The following is a 19,230-nucleotide window of genomic DNA, read 5'->3' on the forward strand; positions in this document are numbered from 1 at the left end:
ATGTTTCTGAATCTGTTCGTTCTGCTACATGCCTTTGCCATGGCATGTGGAACTGACTTCTCGCCTCTGTACAAGTTACATGAAACAGTCACTAAAGGCTACAATCCACACATTCGACCTATTAAAAACATGAGACTGGCTACAAATGTAACGGTGGACTTTACGTTGTATTCTGTGGAGGATGTAAATGAGGCCAGTGAAACTTTAACCTCGTCTGGGACTTTCAACATCACGTGGTATGACGAGTGGTTCGTGTGGAACATTTCAGATCATGCCAACATTGAGAAAATTTATTTGCCACTACATCAAGTGTGGAAGCCAGATCTGGCTGTGTCAAATACCGTTGAGGACTTCCGCTTTTTGTCAGATACAGAAGGACTCGTGTCTGTCACAAAGACAGGATTTGTCAGTTGGTCCCAGACGATGAGACAGATTACAAAATGCCCCATGGACATGAGCAAGTTTCCCATAGACACACAGACGTGTAGACTGAACATTGTTCAGTGGGTTTCTGACAACAAAGATGTGTTTGTGCAGGGTGGGTCAGTGAAGTCAGATTACACTTCGTTTCGAAGTAATGGAGAATGGATAGAAATCGCAAAAAGTATGAAAGCAGAAACTCTGTCCCTCGGGGAAACTTCATGGAACAATATTTGGTTCACTTTTACCTTTCAGCGGAAGCCCTTACAGTTTGTGATTACTAGCGTCCTGTCTGTGTTCCTGCTGTCGGTTCTCAATCTTGGCGTGTTTCTTCTTCCTCCTGAATCGGGGGAGAAGATCTCACTGAGTATCTCCGTGTTCCTGTCCTATGCCCTCATCCTGACAGATATCAACGAAGACTTACCCCCTTCATTCGACTCCCTTGCTATCTATAATGTCTATCTTCTCTCAATGTTGTTGGTTAAGGTCATTACTGTTTGGGCCACCGTCGCCATCTTGAAAAGGTATCACACCGATATGCGCGCTCATCAGGTGTCGTCTGCTTCATCTCAGGGAGGGCGTGAAGGCAACAGTGTAACACCTGATGATAGTAAAGGAAGATGTTATGAAAGGAAGCTGTCAGCAGATGCTCTGAATAGAGTTTGTTTTTTAGCCATCAGCTTGATAATGATTGCCACAACAGCAGCTTGTTTAGCTCTCTTACTGTTTTGATCTGGTCCGCTTGTGCAAATCTGAAAATATTTGTCAGTCACTACCTAGTAAACTCCTTTTTAGTGAACTTTTGCATTTTGTAAATTCAGGCCAGTGTGTTTAATCGATCACTCGCCTCTCTGAATACAGGCTACCCGTGAAGGTCACACACTTCTCCGAAGACACATTACTATATTTTGTGACTTACTGCCCATACACACTCAAACACCACCATCAAGACGTACCTGTGTGGGATTAGATTCATGTGCCTGAAGTACAATGTGTTAAACCCATGGATTCATGGCTCTACTGCTAGCCTTCATAAAATCATTCAGGCTCTCAAGAAGCTCCACTCCTAAACGCCTGCCAATCTCTATTGACATACTTACAGATTTGTGTCAAAAGCTGAGCCAAGTGTGTTCACGCCATATGTTGACTTACTTATGAAGGTATCATGCTGTATAGCCTTCTTCGTTTTTTTAAGATGTTGCGAATTCACTTGTGAGTCGTACAACCCCGGACCACACTTGTCTTTGAACTCTGTGTCATTCAACCCAGATTTACCATCAGTTTCACTTCGACTTAAGGCTTCAAAGACTGACCCCTTCGGAAAAGGGGTCATCATCAGGCTACAGCGACTGCCCAACGCATCAGTGTGCTGCCCGGTTAGGACGCATCTCCAATATCTCGTGCAACGCAACCAAGGGCCGGCACACCCCACAGACCCATTGTTCCTAATGCCCAGTGCTTTAACCATGAATAGGAAATTCTTCATCGACCATCTCAAACAGCTGTTAAGCGTGATTGGGTACGATCACACTGCGTACAATGGCCATTCCTTTAGAATCGGTGCTGCGACTACAGCAGCTTCAGCGGGCATTCCAGATCATATGATCAAGACCCTGGGACGTTGGTCTTCTGGCTGTTACACCTAATATATACGTACAGAACAACATAGCAATCGTCAAGCACAAGTGGCTATGGCAAGTCACCCTCGTGCATGAGACGTAGGGCAGAATCAGCTTGTCCAGTGTGTTACCAAGGGACTATCTGCCCTATAGTGACGTTAGGTTACCCCTAAGGTTGGTTGTGGGCCACCCTAGTTGTTCCAGGTGTTCCTATATCACTTCTGAATCACTGTCAGTGGCACATTTAGACTTATACAGTATGTTCCTTTTCCGTACTATGGCCACATGATGCCGTGTATCACAGCAAAAATAACAAGGTTTCCAGTTTTCCGGAAACACCTGAAACTGGGTAATGTGAGAATCATTTTGGTTTCCGCTCACGGAAACTATGATTTTGGTTCCCGGATGTTTCCTTTTGCTGAAACTAACAAGGTTAGTTTCAGCAACTGGAAACTGCTAGAAACCAACAAGGTTAGTTTCAGCAACTGGAAACTGCCAGAAACCAGCAAGGTTAGTTTCAGCAACTGGAAACTGCCAGAAACCAACAAGGTTAGTTTCAGCGACTGGAAACTGCCGGAGACCAACAAGGTTAGTTTCAGCGACTGGAAACTGCCGGAAACCAACAAAGTTACAATATAGTAGGCGATAATGTTAACATCCCTAACTCCTAGCTCGGTTCTTATTCTCAGGTCAAAGTACTACATTTTATTTCTGTTTTACTTAATCAATCTTGATATTTTTGGGATTGTAGTTAGATCACAACTGTTCATAATGGCTAATGGAGATTCTCGGTTAGATCATAACTCCATTTTGGGCAGTTTTCACTGATAAACAGTAAAACGGGTGGGGTGGGGGTGGGGTGCGGGGTAAACAGTTTGTTTAGCTCTCTTACTGTTTTGATCTGGTCCGCTTGTGCAAATCTGAAAATATTTGTCAGTCACTACCTAGTAAACTTCTTTTTAATGAACTTTTGCATTTTGTAAATCCAGGTCAGTGTGTTTGACCGATCACTTGCAACACTGAATACAGGTTGACTCGTGAAGGTCCGGGTTAGAATATTGATCTTCAGTAACCCATGCTTTTCGTACGAGGCGACTAACGAGATCGGGTGGTAGGGCTCGTTGACTTGGTTGACATATGTCATTGGTTCCCAATTGCGCAAATCGATGCTCATGCTGTTGATTGTCTGGATTGTCTGGTCCAGACTGGATTATTAACAGACCGCCGTCATGTAGCTGGAATATTGCTGGGTGTGGCGTAAAACTAAACTCACTCACTCACTGAATACAGGTTGATGTGTTGTAACTTCATGACTTGAAGATTTATCTGGACATGGTAAAAATCCTTCTCATTATGATAAGGAATCTCCATTGTACGTTTGACAGTATATCAAAATTATGTGTCGATAACCATTCTGATTTTAATGTAGACATTCCGCCTGTTGTAAAAAATATAGTATTATAAGATATATTGCATTGTTTCAGAGGCAAACAAATGAAGTGTGGTTTGACGAGCATTCTGTTGAGATGTTCGAGGTACACCATAATACATAAAGACAACTTGTAGATGTACAACCTAAAACTTTGCCATGACTGTGTTATCATTGTTGTTGCCTTCTTATTATGATATTGATTTAGAGATGCATAAAAGTAAAATAAAATACATGTAGTGTTCTGTTTTCTCCAAGCCTAGAGGCCGTTTTCTCTAGCTGCGGTGCGGTGCTTTTTGGGGCCGTTTCACTGTAATCCCCATTGACCATACGGTGTCGAGTGCATCGTATCGTGGCTACAGGAGTTACGAGTTACTCATTTTACAAACGAGTCTTGCTTTTATCTAGATTCTCATGACGGTAGGAAGCGGGTCTGGCTCTCGAAAAATGAGACATGTGCTAACTGTTGTGAACACGATACATTTGGATGTCGATCTGGCATCTTCGGACGGACATCCATGTTATTCTCAGTGGAAAACAGACTGTGAGATATTGAGGTGAGATCAATGTGTAGATTTCTTACTGTTCTGGTAATTCATGTACAGTCTGTTTTTTACCTGATAAGTTTGCATTGTTTCCAATGCTGGACTGACTTTTGTTATAACGAGTAAAAGATTTATCATTGGGAACTGGTACGTATACATCTTTAAGTATTTAAGTAACGATGCTAAGGACCAACATTTGACACCAGGAACTATTCTGGGTGTTAGTGTGGCTCGTTGGAATCTTTGGTACAGATGGGTGGTTCGAATCCAACGATCGTTGTGTGGCGTGGTTACAGGTGGACGGCAACTTTCGGGACGATCTGCATATGGTGTTCCTGTGAACGCTGGGGTGTTCCGGTTTCATTTCCAGTAAGCTGTGGCAAGCTGTTGCATGGAGAAATGCAAGCAGATTCTTCCAAATTTGTGTTTTTCAAACAATGATTTAGGTGACAATGATTCGAGGTTAAGAGCTACATTTTAAAGGGCACATTTGATGCTTTTTGACTTCTTGAAAGCACGAAAAACGTAATGGTTGCAAAACAAAAAACTACCAAGAGGGCCCTGTTTGGGTTATGGATTAAGTGTATTATAAAGAATATTATAAAGCTTTATCAAAATGTTCTCATTTATATAAACAAATGCGTTCATCACACTAACCTTTGCCTTTGAGAATACTATGATTAATAAATGTGGTAGATCAAAATGTACTTCGAATGTTTTGGGACTTACGTATCCTCTCAGGAGGACAATATTTTTTACAATACTTTAACCCCTTTTGAGAATACAGTCACTCGAGTGATAATTAATATTATTAAAAAGATGCTGAACACTTTGAACACAGAAATATTTATACCTTGGCACGTAAAAACCATTAAAATGACTGTGCAAGTTTAAATTTTACGTCACATCGACAGTATTTCAGCCATATCATGACGACAAAAGGTCATATACTGATAATAAATATATTCATACTTGTTTTAAAAAACAATCTGTTAGCAAAGGACAGTATAACAGCTAGATTATCGCAAATTAATCAAAACTAGTTTGAGTTCAGCGTAAAATGCTTAATCTTAACACAATATATACTGAGTAAAAAAAGAAACTTCACATTCTTTCTTCAGGGCACTATAAAAGAGCAAGAGATGGTAAGATGGTTAAATTGTTATTATTTCATTGCTAAGATTTGTGTGATGTACTCGATACACTGACAGTGCCATAATCAGTTCCATTAGGCTACACCGCCGTTCCAAAACATGGGTATACAGAATGTCAAGTCACAAGAATAAAAATGCAAAACTTCTCAGATCAATATCGTGTATGGCCGCCCCGCGCATTCACCACTGCCAAACACCGTCTCCTCATCGACTGCCTGATGCTTGTGAACACGTGGTTAGAGATTCTGCGCCATTGCTCTTGCAAGGCAGCGCCAAGTTCCTGCAAATTCTGAGGTTGGTTCCTAAGACCACGAAGCCTTCTCCCAAGTGCATCCCAAACGTGCTCTATTGGATTAAGGTCAGGGGACCTCGATGGCCAGTCCATGACGTTGATTCCAGCGTTTTGAAGGATATTTCGTGTCAACATCACGGTATGCGGCCGAGCATTATCATGCTGGAACTGTAGACCTGGGCCATGAGCCGCCATGAAAGGAACGAGTTCAGGGGTGAGCACCTGGTCGCGGTAAGCAGCAGCTGTGAGGTTTCTACGGATGACCAGGATTCGGGAACGGTTGTTCCCACAGAAAGCACCCGACACCATGCAACTTCCGCCCCCGAATCTGTCGACTTCCTGTACACAACATAGGGCATACCGTTCACGACGTCGTCTCCAGACTCTATGCCTGCCGTCCGCGAATCTGAGGGTAAACCTGGATACATCGCTAAAGACGACTCCAGTCTCTCTGGGTCCATCGGAGGTGACGTTGGGCCCACAGCAGACGTTGACGTTGATGAAACGGCGTCAATATTGGCCCACGATATGGACGTCGAGAATGGAGATTGGCAGCCCGCAACCGATTTCGAATGGTCTGTGAGGACAGTCGACCTCTAAACATCTCAGCCCTGGTCCGTGTAGCCGGCAGAAATCTGTCACGTAGGTGACGTAGGAGGATTTGACGGTCTTCTGCTCGTGACGTCACACGTGGACGACCCGACCTTGGGCGATCAGAAGTGGTGCCAGTTTGTTGTAGACGACCTCGCAAGTCATACACAGTACGACGGCTGCATCCCATTGCTCTTGCGACGTCAATAACTGATCTTCACGCTTGCAACATGCCAACGGCACATTCACGTTGCACATTTGACAATCGTGGCATTTCAAGTACCGTTAGAACTGTGGTTTAAAAATGTTTTTTCCAATTCTTGAGGCCAATGCAAACACGTGCATATGAAGAAAACTTCGATGCGAAGATCACGTGATCGACTGCACATGCAAAACCTGATTTGGCACTAACGTCATTTGCACGACGAATGGATGAGTTTGAGTGGGTTTTGCTAACGTTTTTCTAGAGTCGAAAGATAGGGATCCCATTTCGGATACATAGATGTATCATCAGAGAAAAATTATTCATTATTTTTCAAATTACATTTTGTGAAATTTCTTTTTTGACTCAGTAAATAATCGGGCTATTGACTATAGGCAACTGAAGGTTGATCACCATGCTAGGGATCATGGGGACTTTCATTACTTTTGCTACCTGCCAAGACCCTAGCTGGATTTACATCATCTCTTCAGAATTTTGAGCAATTAAGCCACAAATAAAAATTACAAACAGTCTACGATTAAACTCTGGCAATGATCAAAAACATTAAGTACCCTCTTCGGAAGACAATTATTTTACGCTACTTCCATCTCCTCCGAGGGTACAACCACTAACAATCAAAGTTGTTTATTCATTCTACCAAATTTGTAAAAGAACTTATTAATTACAGTACATGATAAAATGTATGAATCAAATCTATTTCCTTTAAACCAACCCCAAGAATTTAAAAAAACCCCAAGGACTTCAAGTAAAAAGATCCTGTAAAGATGAAAATGTGAAATATCGATCCCATGTAATGGAAAAATCTATACAGTAAAGCATGAAAGAGAGTCTGGAAAGATGATATGTTGTTTATATATAGGGTGTTTATTATATTATTGTATTTATACTAAATAGTGTGACAGACAAAATACTACCTTGTGGGACACCCTGATCTTGATTGCACTGATCAGACAGGACAGAACGCACGTGGACTTGAAATTGCCTGACAGTTAAAACGTTGGATATAAATTGAGGCAAACGGCCTCACAATCCAAAATCGTGTAAATCTCCAAAATCATCTAAATTTCCATGCAGTGTCGTATGCTTTTTCTAAATCGAAAAAGATCGACTTTGCATGTTGTTTATTAATTATGTGATTTTTTCAAAAGATTCCCAACGCACCAAATGATCGATTGTACTTTACGGAAACCACATTGCGTATCAGTTAGAAGTTTGCTGGTTTCCAAATACCAAACAAGTCGATTATTGATCTTGTGTTTAATGGTTTTGCAAACGCAGCTAGTAAGGGAAATAATAATGTAATTTAAAGGATCGGTATGATCACGTCCAGGTTTAGGGATAGGGACAATTATGGCATTACACCATGAAGAGGGAAATGTACCTGAGGTCCAAATATCAATACATATATTCAAGAGCGTCTCTAAACATGATACTGGTAAATGCTTCAGGAAATGATAATGGATATTATCAGCTCCTGTAGCAGTTATCGTGATCTTGTTCAAGAGCAGTATGGAGCTCATGAGTAGAATATATCTCGTCGTAATCTTCCCCATTATCTGAATTGAAACTAAATTTTTAGTTCTTGCTGTTTTTGGTACTTTTGGATTTTAGGTACATACTTAGATGAGGAAGAATGTTTCGCCAAAGTTTTCTCAAGTTTTTTAGACATATCACATTTATTAGTAAATATCTGGTTTCCGTCTTTAACATGGTCAACGCTTGATTTGGAGCCCTTACCTTTGTGTTTTTTTTATCATATTCCATACCTTAGAAATTGGCGCACGTGAATTTATGTTTGAAATATAATGTTGCCAAGATTGATGTTTACTTTGTTTAAATGTTCGCCGTGCTTTAGCATTTAGAATCTTAAAATTTATTCAAATTATGCAATGTAGGGTGTCGACGGAAATAGCGCTCAACCCTTTTCCGTTCCTTCCTAGCTTCTTTGCAGTTATCGTTAAATCAGGGTTTTCGAATGTGTGGTAATGCAAAGGACTTTGGGATACATCTGTCGGATATATTATTCAGTCCATCGAAAAAACAGTTTCGAGCATTAGGAACATCAATAGGAAGTGAAGGTTTAAGTTTCATAGCGTTTCATGTAAAGGCCAGTTAGCTTTTTGAAAACAAATCCATCTTGATGATGGAGGAACATCAGATGTGATTAAAGGCTTTAGTATTGTAGGAAAATGGTCACTTCTACAGAGGTCGTCGTGGACCGACCATTCAAATTTATTTAGCATAGTTTAGTCTGTAATGGAAATATCAAGAGCTGATTAAGTTCCTGTGCCAGGATGTAAATAAAATTGAACCACCATATATATGTACATAAATCATTATTTGAAATGAGATCTTCCAAAATTTTACCATTTGCGTTGGTGGTCACCCCACCCCAGAGTGGGTTGTCCCCATTTAAATCATGGCTTGGGTAGTTGATCATAGAGAGTTTGCAGATCAGCATGCTGAAGAGTTGATGAAGGTGGAATGTACAATGAAAATAGAGTAATGTTCAAAGTAATACGCACTGCAACTGCACGAACATTAGTGTTGAGTGTCCCAGGGCTATGAATAACATCATGCCTTACAAGGATTGACGATCCTCCAATGGCCCAATCACCCGGTGGAGAAATATAATGATATGCATTATACTGACGGAAGTTAGTTTCAGATACATTTCCTGCAAGCAGAATGCTGAAGGTTTAAAGTCTTGGACTAATAAGTGGAGTTCAATACGATTAGTCTTCACGCCTCTGCAATTCCACTGAACAATATGCGAAGAAACTATATCTTTGGAGGGTTTACTGGATATCTACCCATTGCTTCCCTTAAGGGCGACAAGCTATGTGCCCTTAGTGTTCGGATTCATCCATGTCCTCTAAGGATCCGAACTTAATAAAAAGTCATTCGCTCTGCAACTTTGACATTTTTGCGAGGCATTTCTAGCTTTGATTATATTTTTCGTATGGTGTTTCCCATTATTTTGTTGATGTTTTTGTATGGATTGTGATGATGATGACGATGTTTGTTCCTGTCGAGATGACTGAGACTGAACTTTAGCAGGTATATTAGGAAGTGATTCAGCAGTATACTTACCGTTTATCTGTACAAACCCATGTCAAATCAGTTTGGCACAGCGTTGATGAATTGGATATAGTTGCTTTGTGGCTGACCACAGAGGGTGTTCTTGGGGCATAGGATGCATATCATATATACCATGCGATACCATGTATACCTTTGATACTACAAAAGGGTTTAATTTTATAGGTGACTTGTCAAGAGTCTCGATAGCGAGATATCGTGGCCAATATTCGATTGAGTTGGACGGTCGTGGTTCATCATCATCATTGTCAAGCTGGCGTTTGGCACTCGTGATCACGAAAGACAGTTTCAGTCTATGTATTAGACTGTTATTGTTTGTTTCGTTGCTGATTGTTGTAGCTGATTGTTATAGCGGGAGATATGGAGGTTAACCCTGGACCGAGACAGACAAGACTTACGGAGGAAAAGAACGTAGAACAGGTTGTGAACGAACTTAAACACGATATAAACGATTTGAATCTACAATAAGACAGTTTCAGAGAGAGATACAGATTATCTTAACAGAGATAACATGGACCTGAAAATGAACATTGACAGCCTTGAAAACCATAGTCGCAGAGATAATTTGGTATTTTATGGCATTCCGGAGAAAGAGACTGAAACTGAAACATGGGCTGATTGTGAGAATGCTGTAATGACAGAAATCAACGACAACTTGGGTGTTGACCAGACAGATGACTTGGCTGTACCTATAGAACGTGCTCAAGGGATCGGGCAGAAGAAAGCAAGGAAGAGGAGACCTATCATTGTCATATTCCCCAGCTGGAAGGATAAACATAATTGAGTGACTGCGGCAGGTCAGATATTGAAGGAGGAACGCAAGAACAACGTTAAGTCCGAGGTTCGTGTTTCTGAGGATTTTAATACCAGAGTTCGGGACGTGAGAAAAAAGCTTGTACCACTGATGGTTGAGAACAGAGAGAAAAACCCCAATGTAAGAGTAAGTCTTCGATTTGTCAAGTTATATGTGGGCGGCAAGGTGTCCACTTATAATATTGTCAAAGAAAGTGTGGTTGAAGTCGACAGACAGTCAAGATAACAAGTTGGCCCCAGTCCATCATCACATATTAGTTTCATATCTTGGAATATTGGTTGTTTAAGAAGAAATCTCAATCCTGATCTTATACAGTTTCTTCAGGATTATGATATCATATGTTTGATTGAGGTGAGGTCTTAAAGTGATAGTGACCGCCTCCGTGGTGTAGTGGTTAGAGCGTCCGCCCGGAGAGCGGAAGGTCGCGGGTTCGATCCCCGACCGCGGCATACCAAAAGACGTTAAAATATGGTACTTGTTGGTCCCTGCCTGGCGCTCGGCATTAATGGGTACAACAAGGACTGGTCGGCTCGGAGTCAGTATAATGTGTCTGAGTGGGGTATTCATGCTTCACTGCAGCATGGTATCTCAGTGGGCTAGCACTATAAAACCAGCTTAAGTCTGGGCTAGTACAAGCAGCTGCACATACACATACACTCGCATGCACCTCGTCATATGAGCGAAATATTCTCAAGCACGACGTTAAACCCAATTTCACCTCACCTCACCTAAAAGTGAAAGTAGGTTCTCAGATATTTTCAGTGATCATCCCTGTTTCTCATTATCACACGAACGTGCAAGCATCTTTGGAAGAAATCCTGGAGGGATATGTGTGAATGTGCGAAGATGCTTTAATCAGCTTTGTAAAAGAGTGTGATTTGACGCAAATAATTGTGTATGTTTATTACTGGATCAGAGTTTTACAGGTTTTGGAAAACCTTTCTTGATTTGCTTATGCTATATATTCCCTGAGAGATCAAAGTACTATTTGGACAGGGAAGAAAGTAATAGCATTATTGAATTGGAAAATGTGTTAACTAATATTGCGGTTCAGCATTGAGACATTGAACTGTTCTTAGCAGGAGATTTTAATGCAAGAACTGGCATTGAAGAAAAGGATTATATAGTTGATGATACATCTGATTATCTCCCTTGCGAAGATGAATATGAAGGTGATAAGTTTGACTTGGAGAGAAATTCCAAAGACATCGAAGTTAACAACTTTGCTGGAGTTGTGCAGAACGTTTCATATCCACATTCTGAATGGAAGAAGCCTCTTGGACAATAATGGAGATTACACTTATATATCTCATTTAGGAAAAAGTGTGATTGATTATGTTATTGTATCTTCAAACATATTTTCATATGTTTCTCATTTTCAGATCTTAAAAAATGATTTGTCTGATCATTTCCCAATCTCATGCATTTTAAATGCGTCAAAAAAAGGAACAATATTGACTCTAATACGAACCTGAAATGGAACAAATTACAGTGGAAGTCTGAACATGTTACTACATTCATGGAATCACTCAACAACACTGATGTATACAGACAGTTAACTGAAATATTCTGTGTTGTGGAAACCAGTGTTGAACAAGCACTTACTTACTTGTTGTTCCGTGTCACCCTTTACGGAATAAACATCCTTTCATAGCAATTACTGCCGTTCCCTCGTTTCCAAAAGGCCCTGTACGATATACTTGGCGTCATTAATGAAGGGTCAAACTATTGGTAACACTATTTCTTAAAACTTGGAAAATGTTCGTTTTAGTTTGAAATATTTACAACTAAATGTTTTACAAACTTTCTTAACATTATGGAACAACAAATCAGGCCGTTGAAATGTCAATATTACTTTCTTAAATGTTCAATACACTCTGTGGAAGTCCACCTGCCACTTAATGTTAATGATTTGCACGTGCAAGTCGCTCTATCCATGGAACGTGGAGGACAATACACATACATTGATGCTTTTTCCCTGTCGTTCACTGTTCAGGTACCTGTTTAAAATGGCAGCTTAACATGAGACGTTTTTGACACTTGCTGAAAGGGGTGAGGCTGTAGGCCTTTTGAAACCTGGTCAAACTCAGCGGCAGGTTGCTATCAAGTTCTAGAAGCAGTGCAATGTGTGTGTGTGTGTGTGTGTCTGTATGTGTGTGTGTGTGTCTGTATGTATGTATGTATGTATGTATGTATGTATGTATGTATGTATGTATGTATGTATGTATGTATGTATGTATGTATGTATGTATGTATGTATGTATGTATGTATGTATGTATGTATGTATGTATGTATGTATGTAAGCTTTATAAGGAGCATGAGAACAAGGTGCACCTGGGTCTTGGACGCGCGAGGAGGGTACATAAGATATTGAATGACCAAGTGCTTCATGTTTGTCATTTTCATTTTGGGGGTTTAATTGGTCTATACAACTGATGTTTACTAGTGTTGTTATAACTTTTTGCCTGTATGTCATGATGTGTCACGTTTGTCAACACATCACACATTATGATGACACTCTTAGATTATTATTTCAGAGAAACGATGCTCTACATGTGCTATATATCATTTGACCCTCTATTATTGACTCCTAGTATACTTCGTCGTTTGACTGGTCTTTTACAGTCAGGGAACTAACAACAGAAACAATTATAGCTATTCACCAACTGAAGCCTTCTGTTTTAAACCCTTTTCTACCATTGCTAAATTCTGTGTCTTTTGTTCAACAGTAGTGCATAACGTATATCAGAACGCATATATGAAAGATCACAACAGTAAACAATAAGAGCTAAACAAATTAACGTTGCGAAATCCTTATGACGCTGACGAGAGCTAGCCAAACAATTATACTCATCTCTTCTTTCACGCCAAGAGGATATAGCAGGGCGAAGATATACAGAAACATGGCGTACACCCTTTTTAGATAAAACACACACTGTGTGCATTCAGTATACATTGAATGAAATCTGAAACGTTCCAACGGAGCCATTCGTCGTACCATGTGATCATAAAATTCCCAAACGAGGTGTTTCACTGGCTTCACTAACCTCCTCTACACTTATTTAGATACAAAACAAACTGTGTGCAGTCGGTTCACATCGAATAACGCAAATGTCTCACGTCCTCACTACTGTTGTCTGCATAACAATGACTTGGTGATACACCTAAATCTATATACCTAGATGCCATATCTGTTAAATATACCATGATCTGCTGAATCGTTGTTTGAGTATTTGCTTTGACATTGAAAACAAACTTTAAATGCAGCTTAGCTGTTTACAATGACAAATACACATGTTTGTTGAATGCTTGATGTCTATTGATTTCTTAAGTTGTCATTGCCAGGGAGTAAACATTACACTATGAAATATCAGTTTCCATAGTGACGTGACCGTCCATCGAAAGGAAACATCCGTTCGACTGTCATGTGTGACTGCAATAGTGTATACTTCATATAATAATATTGTGATATGTTTTAAAGATTAGTTTTGTTTGTGTGCATCAGGGCAGGAGTTCTCAGTTGATAGCCTGAGCAAATGTAAATTCCAAATGCGCAAAAAGGCTTTCCGTTTCATCAATAACATCATCCTCATCAGTCAAACCTCCATAATATGAATCGTTACTTTGCAAATATTCGATTTTCCTCACTACAAAAGATACCTTTATACTCTTCTCCATCTTCAATCCACATGGATGTACGTATAAATGTAATAAAAATAAAAACCAACTGTCGGTTACGTCTGCTTGGGTTGTCAGTACAGGTCATTGTGCGACAATGTCGGACTGTCCATGCAAGATAAACTCATGGATATATATTAAAAGGTGAGGATCATCCGTTTTGTATCTCTTGCGTATCCCTTTGTACTGCTTGACTGTGTTGATTTTTTGCATTACAAAGATAAATATTTCAATGTCACAAACAGTAACGGATCGGTTTAATAAAGTTAATACTCATTCAATTCTTAAGTTTTGAAAAGAAACTGATAATGTGTATTGTAAGTGAATTTGTATGAATGATTAAATAGCTATAGCTTTCGCTGTTTGTGGCTTTGCCCTTAAAGGGGGTTGAAGTAGCGTAAAGTTATTTTCCCACTGAGAGGGTATTTTTCATCCTCCATGTTCTTTTAATGTTTGACTAATTTGTGAAAGGTCGCCAATAGCTGAAGGATTTGTGTAAATCCAGCTTGGGTCCATGCAGGTAGCGAAAGTAAAGTAAGTCCCCATGGTCACTGGTATGGTGATCTACCATCAGTTCATAGTGATCTATAGCCCATTTATATAGTGTATAGTCAGTCCTGCATTGTGGTATAATTTTAAATTTACATGCCATTTTTTATGTCTCTATCTGTGGATATTTCAGTTGCTTTACTGCCCCTTGTCGACAGAATTTATAATGTAACTTTACTTATTAAAATATGACTTGATTTAGTCACGATATGGCCGAAGTATTGCTGATGTATAAATCTGACTCACTTTTTCAAGTATTTCGTAGATCTGTAGCAGAATAAGTAAAATGTTGAAAATACAACTGCCAGAGGACGATGCTTTATACACAAATCGAAACATCATCTATGATAATTATTGTGTATACAAAAAGATATGGATATTAGGTATGTGGAGCAAGAGGACCATATACATGCATGTACGTATTTACTTTCTTGTGTCAAAAAGTCACAAAACTATGGTATGTTTATGTCTAAATTAGGTGGCTCATTTCTCCACGAAACGTTTGCCACTATATTATACCTGTTAGGAATAGACCAATCCAGTCTCGGACGATAAGCCCCGCGCACATCATTAGGGGGGACAGCCACTGACTAATCACAATGGCGTCACCGCCGGCGAAACGTACGTGATTGCAAACGATGTTGATGAATTCTGGAAGTGGTACTTTGGTGAATGATATTTAAAGATGAAAGTTATACATATATGATTTTGAACATATTTTAGTTGACTCATTGTAATTGGCGAGTGACAATGGGTTACATGCCCGTTGAACAATCTTCTCGGCGAGTTGCTGAGAGTAGGAAGCGTATTTCCTCTCGATCTATCTGGTTATTGACGCCTGTCAAAGATATTAGCAGGGGAAGGGTAACTGTATTTTGTCGTAATTATATAAAAACCGTGAACACAACCAAATGTTCAAGTTGCAGATCGTTTCGGTATCTATAAATAAATTGTCAACACTGCGTGTAATAAATACAAAGCAGAAAATATTTCCCCTACTTCGTGAACTGCCAGCGTTCATGTACAGGTATGTCACGCCACCCGAACAGAGAGGTCAAATTTATAAGATACAGTCTGCACACCTGTACTTTGACCCATCTTCCAGAAATAGGAAACCTGTGATGCAAAATCTTTGAACAGAGGATCAACACTTATCCAAACTAATGTAAATAAGGTGCAAAGAATATATCCTAAGTTCAAAGCTTTTTGTCAATAAAAGTCTATATTAACATTATTGCTTCGTAAACAATAAATATCTTTGTTTTATTAGATCTGAGACAATATCTCAAGAGGACATAACACTAATTTTGATATATTTCCTTTTCTGAGATACTTACTAGTGCCAAAAAAAATATGGTAAAGTTGATTCAAAATTGTGGTAAAAGTCATAACAAAACTTTAAGACAACGCACATGAGAACAAACCGAAACATGAGTCTCATTAGCCAATTCAGACAATGACCTACTTTTCAGCCGATCCGAATTTTCTCGTGTGAAAGTGAAAAGAGACACTGCAAACAATTGTGGTTACATTCAATTCCAATTCCTTGTTTCATAAGAAAATGGTATTGACAAATGAATTTTAATTTTAAACGGTGATAAAATCGTATTTCTATATTTTATGGAGAGGTTTAGGCAGCATGACCTTACCTAAGACGTCACAGACTGCCCCTGTTTGATGAGGTCGTAAAATGATTAACGATTCATACAGCTCACTGGTTACATCTGTCATGTGTTCTTTGCGCTTATTCAGTGTATTTTTGTAGCGTACAATGTGATTGATATAATATCAAGTTCGTACCAGATGGCCAAACATTTCTAGCCTCGTGTTGAGATTTCAACGATTTCCATTTGTCAGAGCACACTGCGCGACGTATTTGCAAGGAATAGAAGGAGCGTAGTGTTTCAATATAAGGCAACCATGAAGGGCCACCTCCTCGTGGTGGGTGCTGGGTCACGCTAAGCGCCCTTCAACCCCCCGTTGTGGAACCGGGGGGATATTAGGTCCACCAACCCATTTGCCGTGGGTTGCGCCCCTGTGTCGGTGGAGGAAGGGAGTCTGGTGGTTGAGGGCACTGGTTCCAGGAACAGTGTTCCTTTGCCCAACACACCACTTCGGCCCTAACTTCACCTAGACGGGAGGTAGAACTGGCCCGGTTCTATCAATCGGCTGGTCACGCCAAGCCCTGTGCATTGATTATATGTAATTGCACAAAATTTGATTTGGAATTGTTGAAATTTCGGTCTTGGCAGCCTTTGTTCCTTTACACTAGGCAAAGTTCATGATAAACATATTACAAAATTAGAGTCTTAATGCCCAGAAGGCGGTGGTTCATGGGCCAATCTGGTGGCATTTATCTTTTCAAGATTTTTTCTGCTTGAGTATACCCTCCTAGTATCCTTGGTGCCGTCTGCTGGAGATCCACAGACATGAGGCATCGTCCTTGTCGACACTCCATGGTGGGTGGGGAGCTAGGAGGATGAATCATATATATTTCTATCATGGCACCCCCCACTCAAAAAACGCTCACACGAATCTGACGATTCGTTGTCTTCAGATGATGACGGTCAAGCAATCTCTAACAATCCGGATACTTGGCCTCGTTTTCTAGTTATGTGTGATCCTGACGGTGGCTCTTTAAAATTGAATCCCTTTGCTGTATCAAAGGGCATTGAAGGTTTGGCTGGAGACGTAAAGGAAATAGAAAAGTTGAGATCTGGTTCCTTGCTAATCGAGTGCAGGAAACAAATACAGTCAAATATTCTGCTCAAAACAAAGTCTTTAGCAAATGTTCCTGTGGAGGTGTCCCCTCACAGGACGCTAAATAGCAGCAAGGGCATCGTCCGGGATACTGGACGTTGCCTTTCAGACATGAGCTAAATTGATATCATGACTGAACTGCACTCCCAAGGTGTAAGTCAGATCAAACGCTCTACAGTCAAAAAGAATAACGAAGTTATTAAAACTAACACTTACCTATTCACATTTTGTTTGCCAGTACACCCACAATCTCTGAAAGCAGGGTATTGCAACTTGAGGGTGGAGACTTTTATCCCCAACCCCTTAAGGTGTTACACTTGTCAGAAGTATGGTCACGGGGCCAAGTCTTGCAACAATCCAGCTGCATGTCATCGATGTGCTGGAACATGCGAGGACAGTAGCCTTTGTCACAAAACACCTGTTTGTGTCAACTGCGCGGGTTGCCATCCTTCTTCATCCAAGGAATGTCCTTCCTGGAAGTTGCAATCAAGAATTTCGCGAGTAAAGCATGAGCGAAACGTGTCATTCTTTGAAGCAAAACAGATTGTTCTTACACAAGAACAATCAGGTCCGAGTTATGCTGCCACTGTTTCTGCTTCTGTTCAGGCTTCTACATCAAAACATGTCTCATGTACTTCAGTTGGTTGCCAAACCGACTATACGTGGGCTAGGACTTCTGCCCCAACCTTGATAACTTCCGAAATTCAAGCGAGACCTCCAAAGGTGACTTCCAGTGTTCAAACCACACCTTCACAAACCATCATTCAGTCCAAGGCGTCTTCTGAGAAGGACAAATCCTCATCTCAGAACCAACCATCTAAATCATCTGACACAAGTGCGAAAGCGACTGTGAAAAATCCATCCAAACCTAACTATGAAAACAAAAAGAGTCAAAGCAACAGACCCCGAAAGGGGTCAAATAACCAGGTCCAAATTTACAATAAGTTTGGATCCCTTGAGGACATGGATGTGTCCGACCATAGCCATGGTAGGACTCATAGCTTGTCACCCTCAAGGAAGGTGAGGGGTAGATCTCCTGTTCATCCACCAAAGAAATAATGTCTTCACCTATAATTCAATGGAATTGTAGAGGACTCCGGAATAATTTAAATGATTTACATTTATTAAACCAAGATTTTACACCTTCAGCGATCTGCATCCAAGAAACGTATCTGAAACAAACAGATAACTTTGACTTCCGTCAGTTCAATGCATATCACTGTTTCTCTCCTCCTGGTGATAGAGCTTCTGGTGGATAATCCATCCTGGTGAGGAACACTGTGATCCATAGCCCAGTTCCACTTAAAACAAATCTTCAAGTCGTTGCAGTTCGACTTACATTACAGGTTGCTTTTACTTTATGCTCTTTGTACATTCCGCCTTCATCGGCTGTTCAACTAACCGATCTGCAAGCTCTTTATGATCAACTACCTAAACCCTGTATAATCATGGGTGATTTAAATGGCCACAACCCGCTCTGGGGTGGCACTAATACAAACACCAAAGGTAAATTACTGGAGGAATTTATTTCCAATAATGATTTATGCATTTATAATGACGGCTCAAATACGTATTTACATTCTGGCACAGGAACATATTCAGCTCTTGATTTGTCTATTACTGACTCAAACCTATGGAGTGAATTCGAATGGTCAGTCCACGATGACCTCTGTGGAAGTGACCATTTCCCAAAAATACTGAAACCTGTGAATCCATCTGATGTTCTTCCATCATCAAGATGGAATTTTAAAAAGGCCAGCTGGCCTTTATATGAAGCTCTCTGTGCTGACAAACTGAAACCTGAACTTTTTAATGACATTCCTGATGCCATAAAATGTTTTTCAGATGAACTAAATAATACAGCTGACGAGTGTATCCCAAAGTCCTCTGCAATTCCTCATGTACGAAAACCATGGTTCACCAATGATTGCAAACAGGCTAGGAAGGCACGGAAGAAAGCCGAGCACTATTTCCGTCGCCATCCTATGGTCCACAATTTGGACAAATATAAAATTTTAAACGCCAAAGCACGACGTACTTTCAAGCAAAGTAAACG

At 40.3% G+C, this 19,230-nt stretch overlaps 1 protein-coding gene across 1 annotated transcript; it reads left to right on the forward strand.

Moving 5' to 3' along the window:
* Positions 1–1,152, forward strand: LOC124264343 (acetylcholine receptor subunit alpha-like). Its single transcript, XM_046699099.1, has one exon. It carries the CDS (start codon positions 1–3, stop codon positions 1,150–1,152), a length of 1,152 nt encoding a protein of 383 aa, XP_046555055.1.
* The last annotated feature ends 18,078 nt before the right edge of the window (positions 1,153–19,230 follow it).

Source organism: Haliotis rubra, unplaced genomic scaffold (assembly GCF_003918875.1).
Source record: "Haliotis rubra isolate DU_JTF1 unplaced genomic scaffold, ASM391887v1 Scf92, whole genome shotgun sequence".
Lineage (NCBI taxonomy): Eukaryota > Metazoa > Mollusca > Gastropoda > Lepetellida > Haliotidae > Haliotis > Haliotis rubra.